Source organism: Carassius gibelio, chromosome A20 (genome assembly GCF_023724105.1).
Source record: "Carassius gibelio isolate Cgi1373 ecotype wild population from Czech Republic chromosome A20, carGib1.2-hapl.c, whole genome shotgun sequence".
Classification (NCBI taxonomy): domain Eukaryota; kingdom Metazoa; phylum Chordata; class Actinopteri; order Cypriniformes; family Cyprinidae; genus Carassius; species Carassius gibelio.
The window spans coordinates 479,730-486,718 of NC_068390.1; the positions used below are offsets into that span (position 1 = coordinate 479,730).

The following is a 6,989-nucleotide window of genomic DNA, read 5'->3' on the forward strand; positions in this document are numbered from 1 at the left end:
ACAGGACTTATAGCATGGGTCAACTTTTCAGCTGCACAAAGAAAGAGAAAAAAAAGAAAAAGAAAAAACTTTCATATGCCTTCATGGCACTTGAAATATTCAGTATAGTGCACATCATATTAACTTTTATAAAGTTTTTGTGGACTTTGTTCTTTTTTGAGCTCAACAGCAATGATAGGGAAAATATCTACATGTAAATAATTATTAATTAATAATATTAATAAATGTTTTTGTTCCATAAAAAAAAAAAAAAAATAAATAAATAACAAATTGCATGTTTGAAGTGTCAGGAAGGGGTGATTAAATAATAAGAGATTTTTCATTCTGGGGTGAACTATTACTCTAGTTAAGCTCATCAGTCTGAGATGTCATTGCTTAGCACTCATAATTGCAGCTTTCCCCAATTTTGGCCAGTACTTGTGAAGCTGATGTTTATTGATGGTGATAAGAGCTCAAGGATTGCCTCATTTGGGCTCCAGCTGCGGTATGATGAGGAAAGATGATTGCATGATCTCGTTACATTCATCAACATTATCCACAACACTGATCAGACATAACTGAGTTCACTTGATGCTTTGGCCATGTATCATTTAATAATGCAGAAAAACTGCCAAATAAATTAGGAGATAATGAAAGGAGGAAAGAATATAATTGCCTAATGCCACGTTTCCATTTGGGAAGTGTTAGATTTCTAAATGACAGTGTGTTATCATTAATCTGTTTTTCAAAGTCAGTTATGCTTAGAATAGTCTTTGAATCTCTATAGAAACACTCATTGTATTGTCGATTATTGGTCTACCCTGTGGTGTGCCATTATCAGTGAGGTCAAAGTTACTTTACCAGTTAAGTTAATGCAGATAGATTTGTGACCCATCACCTTTGTTCTTTTAGTGATCAGAATCAGATTTATAATATTAAATATGTTACTATAACTATTTGCGATGTCATAGTGTCTTGTCTAGTGTAAATGTCAGAAACTTGGGATAAGAAACAAAGTTACACAACTGGAAACAAATGGGAACTTTTTATTGCTGGACATACCTGTAGTTGTCAAGAGTTAAAACAATAACTGATGAACTGGGAAAAAAAAGAACACAAAATCTAAATCACAGCACACAACTCTGAGTGCTGTGATGATGACAAAAATGGAATGAATACACATGAGAAAAAAAGAGGAATTGCAACTACCACCAACACAAATGGTCATAATGCAACAAACCTAAAATAATGCAGGACAACAGCGCAACATATTGAAAATTAGCAGAATGAGAAAGACAAAAAATAAATAACTGTGAATTTCAGAAATGTGGTGGCAGTATGAATCTAATCCATCATCCACATTTATTTTATGAGCTCTTGTAACATTGTTTAAATAGAAATCAAGAACCAGATATTGTGGAGGTTGATTTCTACCAGTTTACATCTTATGATTTTCAAACATCTGACTCAATAACGCCATCGAGACAGATTAACATACAATACTCTTCCATAACACTTTATGCAAGTACAGTGGGGCTCAAACATCTGGGACCACAGAGATACAAATTTTCATTTATTTTTGTCATAAAATATTATTATAATAAATAAGCAATTTAAATGAAATGTTAGAATTCATTTTCATATTTATAAAAAAAATTCATAGTAGATTTTCGTCTGAGATTGATGCCAAAAGTTTGAGCAAAAACCAGCTGTTGTTATCCAGCATAATTTGTGTACATCAGTGGAAGCAAGGAAATTTTACCCCTTCATAATTGAAGTTAGACAAATTATCTTACCTGATTAGCAACATAGAAATTAGTGCAGTACCCTAAATATTTATTTTTGATAGTTCATAATATTACTTTATTTGAAACCCTCTGTTAATTCCTTTGCTTATATTAGGTTTTGAATCTCAGATTTTCAGTGTCGGCTCTTCACTGGATGAGCTACATTAAACTAGATTTTTGTTAAATTTGTACAGAAAAAGTATGAAAATGTCAAAATGTTATGAACAATAGTGAGCTACAAAGTACTGTATCTATGATGTAATAAAATATGTAAACATTTATTGTTTGACACAGGTTACTGTGACAACATGAAATATTCACTTGTTCGCAGTGAATTTGTCTTCCTCAAATCATTTCATATTTCAGTCAATGGATTTTTTCGTTAACACTTGATCCATATGTGAATTGTGTGCAAATGTGAGTAAATTTAACTGAATTTAATGTTGAATGTCTCATTTTCCATTTGTAAAAGATGGATGCTTTTCAGCTGAATCTGGCTATGACAGAGCTCAATCAGAATATGAATGTTAAAGCAACTAAGTCCTTGACGAACACTGTAAATAAATAAATAAATAAATAATAATAATAATAATAATAATAATAATAATAATAATAATAATAATTAACAAAAATAAAATAACAATAAAAAATGACAAACTATTCGTTTAATGGAACACTTCTTCTCCAGCATGGTTTAGAAAAGTACTGTTTTATGGCAAATTTTCCCACTTTGCATCTCCAAAATTTTTCATTTGCAAAGATATCTGTATTTCATCACACACATTACATGCATGTCCAAAATCATGACCATTACCCATGATCATTATTGATTTGTACAGGGTTACAATGGACAAGGGTTGCTTTGTGTGTGTCTTTTTTTACACCAAGGATTTTGTAACTCAGAAAGTCACTTGAGGGATAAAAATGCTGCAATGAGATATTTTACACGGGCATTGTCCCCCAACCAGACAGAAAGTAAAGTATCAAGGTCCCCAGAGTCCTATTTTTTCCTTCTCCCTATGCTTACCAAATGCTTAAGTGTGCTTCAAATCACATAACTTGGAAATAGGTTCAATGTGTTTGAGCTTTTAAAGGATGTGTAAAATCCCTGTTTCATGTTCAAGATTTCTCAGATGTTGTTCTGTGTATATTTGTCATTCAGATTTTCATTTTACACATAGTATTCCTTGTCCTTGTCTTTGGGTCTCTTGTTGCTGGGACCCTTAGTGTTGGGCTGTTTGTCTTTGATTACTGTGCCATTATTCTGTGCAGAATTGCTGATGTAGTTCCGTGTTTCATCTACCTGATAGGAGCCCTCATCCCTGTTCCTGTATTTGTACATGGCATAGAGGAGAATGAGGATGCACAGGGCGGCAGCAGAGATGATACCCACCACCATACCCATAGTGCTGCTGGACTCACGTATTACCTCCGAGGCACCAGGAGGCACTCTCCTGATACCTGGCACGGTGGGCAGGGCACTGGGGATGGTGCGCAACATGGGCTGGGTGATGTACGGCCCCTTTGGTTTGGTGCCGTCTATGTCAAAAGACGTGGGGAGTGGTAGTAGCACTATGTCCGGTTGGGGTTTGATTTCACGGTTGTTCATTTTCCCAGCTGGGATTTTAGGTGCACGCTCAGGCATGACAGGTGATGCAGCTGAGCTCCTGAAGTCAGGCTGAGGAGGGATGGCCGTAGTCCTTCCTGCCTCAGAGGCCTTGCTAGGTTTAAAGTCCTTTACTTCCCACTTGGGCGCAAGAGCTTTGTAGCCACCTTCGTAGGTCGACGTAGTCAAGATCTTATCTGTTACCAGGGAGAAGGTGGTGTAAAAATCTTCATCATCAGTAGGGGGTAGGCTAGAGTCGAAGGCCTCCCCAGAGCCAAAACCCGATATCACCAAACCATCACCATCATCATCATCATCACAATCATCGCTGCCTTGGTCTGACAAGCAAGGTACACCCGCCTTGGTGGCAATTGTCAGGGATTCTTTGGTGGACTCAATAATGGTGAGGACGGGGTGAAGGGTCAGGGGAATGGGGATGAAAGGGGCTCGAGTGGAAATAGGGGGGATGTCTATGGGATCCTCAACAAGAACAGGGATAACTAACTCCCCTCCTGGCAAGCAGAAGAAAAAGAAAGGAAATTAGTGTCCGTTCAAGTCTGGCTGCTTGCAAACAAGCATGGAAAAAAATAAAGCAAAGCAAGAACATTTGAAAAGAGATATGAAAACAAACAAACAAAAAACACTTGTCTAAACCAATGGCCAAAACAAACCAACTAAGAACTAAAAGATATAACAGAAATGTAAAAATGCGTGGTAAATTTATCAAAAGGCTTAAAGGGACATGCAGGGTCTTGAGCTTTCTTTTTGGCATACTCTATTTAATTGACCTCTAAACAGAACACCTGTTACCCACAATTATTGCACCCCTAAAACTTAAAGTGACTGAAATGAGTGAACCTTGAACATCTTTGTTTTGCTAAGTGTACGGACGAAAGTGCAAAGCTGAGCCGAACCGTTTTGAGCAACTGCTCACATTGTGAATTCATTTAGGAAATTTATGTCTAAGCATGCTGTTGGATCAATGAACATAAGACCAATGAAGAGCGTAATGTATGGAACACTCCCACAAATATATATATATATATATATATATATATATATATATATATATATATATATATATATATATATATATATATATATATATAGTATTGAAATTTCTAATTTTCTGAACAGCTTATTAAGACTTTAGAAAAAAATTACTTTATTTTTTGTTTCTTTCAAGTCTGTCACACTTGAGATAAGAGGCAATGGCCTTTTGAAAGTTCTTATGAAATTGCCACACTAGCACAATTTACATGACAGTTCAACAACACCTGAATGTTTGTCTATGTGAACACTAGTACCATATGTTATATGATTCGCATCACTCAGTTTGACAGAGATCATTTAATTTTTGAGAAAATAAACACATTAGGTTTCACGTGAAAAAAGATTGAACTTTAGTTCAAATTTAAACCAATTTATGGCAAAATATTGCATTTAGCTTGATTTACTGAATAAGGCCCAGTGTTCTTATGATTGATTACACAGAAACATGTTCTGGCTGTTTTTCATGAAGTTATTATTATTATTATTATTATTATTATTATTAATAATAATTTTTATTATTTATTTATTTTTTAAACAAGTCATTTATTCAGATGGTGGTTGAATCTGCTCAACTTACACCAAGGTGGCTTTGCAGTTTACAAACAGAGGGCACTACAAGGCAACACAGGTTTTAAACAACGAACCAAAAGAAATAAAAGAAGAGGAAAGAAAAATAAAAGCAATGCAAACAACAATTAATGGTTAGAGCAAAACATTAGAAATATTCACAAACCAAATGCACGGAGAGTCAAAAAGAGAGTAGTAAAATACATAAAAAGAAAATTAGTCTAAATAAATAAATAAATAAGCCCATAAAACAATTAATCAAAAGGTGGAAGCATACCATCAGTTTTGTGACTTACATCAACAAATTGCCCGCATGATTTTGGCAGGAAGAAAAAAAAATTACAAAAAATTAAGAAAGTTGTGTAAGAATGCTTGGGGATAAGTATGGTAAATATGTAATGATTTAATTAGGCAATCAGTTTATCCTTTGATTTTATATTTTTCTTCTTAGACAAGATGATACAGGAGGCAACGACACATACATTCACACCATGACATGAAAAATAACTTCACCATTCTTATTTTGATAAATAAATCATTTTATCTACAAAAGAAAACTGAACATTTTCTTTTTTAAGATAAGTTTGCTTTGAAGTATCTACAGCTAAATATTTTCTTTGTTTTATTTAAAAAATGAATTCTTAAATGACTGAATATGGTACATACTGTACCATTGCTAAGAGGAGAAGGGGAGTTGCAAAAGACATAGAAAGAGAGAAAGAGAGAGGCCTATGAACAGACTAGGTAGAAAATGACATAGATGGAAGGGAATGTGTAAGTCAGTTGCCATGTCCATGTAAAGGCGGTACGAAGCGGTCGGGTGGCAATAGAGCTTTGGGCTGTAAGGAAGTGATGGGGATATACAAACAATCAGCATATACATGCCCATCTACCAGATCATATAGCACTCTCAAGACTATAAGTACAGACCCTAAGATGCAACTTCTGTCCCATGCAGTCTCCGTTTTGGAATTCAAATTTATACAATTTAGAAGTCAGATTTGAGAAATGTTGACCAATATTTAATTGATTTTGAACATTTGAAGTAGACAATGGTACTTATTATTATTATTATTATTATTGTTTTGTCTTGAAAAAATGTGTGTATATATGTGACTGTATTTACAGGTATATAGTTCTAAAATGTCTCTGAATATAAACTTAATATTGGCCAAGCTAAACAAAAAAAAAAAAAAAAAAAAAAACTGACTCAAAGTGTTTAATTAATTATTATTAAAATTATTATTTTATATAATGAAGCACAACATGTTCCAAATGCCTCTAGCCAGTATACTGATCCATTAAAACTATATGGAAAATACAGCATTTTGGATAGAAATCTCTTTTGAATAAATTTATGCAAAACACTATCTATCTATATATATACACACACACATACATATATATATATATATATATATATATATATATATATATATATATATATATATATATATATATAACTCACCTAAAGGATTATTAGGAACACCATACAAATACTGTGTATGACCCCCTTTCGCCTTCAGAACTGCCTTAATTCTATGTGGCATTGATTCAACAAGGTGCTGAAAGCATTCTTTGGAAATGTTGGTCCATATTGATAGGATAGATAGATTTGTGGGATCCACATCCAGGGCATGGAGCTCCCGTTCCCCCACATCCCAAAGATGCTCTATTGGGTTGAGATCTGGTGACTGTGGGGGCCATTTTAGTACAGTGAACTCATTGTAATGTTCAAGAAGCCAATTTGAAATGATTCGAGCTTTGTGACATGGTGCATTACCCTGCTGGATGGGTACATGGTGGTCATAAAGGGATGGACATGGTCAGAAACAATGCTCAGGTAGGCCGTGGCATTTTAACGATGCCCAATTGGCACTAAGGGGCCTAAAGTGTGCCAAGAAAACATCCCCCACACCATTACACCACCAGCAGCCTGCACAGTGGTAACAGTGCATCATGGATCCATGTTCTCATTCTGTTTACGCAAAATTCTG

General features: G+C 34.6%; 1 protein-coding gene across 1 annotated transcript; it reads right to left on the bottom strand.

Annotated features, from left to right (window-relative positions):
* Positions 1 to 1,005: 1,005 nt before the first annotated feature.
* Positions 1,006 to 5,957, bottom strand: LOC127938172 (neurexin-3b-beta-like). The gene is made up of 2 exons (XM_052534614.1): positions 5,289 to 5,957; positions 1,006 to 3,884 (listed from the first exon to the last, which is right to left on the bottom strand). The coding sequence occupies exon 2, from the start codon at positions 3,409 to 3,411 to the stop codon at positions 2,938 to 2,940; it is 474 nt and encodes a 157-aa protein (XP_052390574.1). The 5' UTR covers positions 3,412 to 3,884; positions 5,289 to 5,957; the 3' UTR covers positions 1,006 to 2,937.
* Positions 5,958 to 6,989: the final 1,032 nt, after the last annotated feature.

Bases quoted from the DNA above. Each gene is read 5' to 3' on its own strand.
- LOC127938172 (XM_052534614.1), bottom strand. From the start codon at position 3,411: ATGCCTGAGCGTGCACCTAAAATCCCAGCTGGGAAAATGAACAACCGT.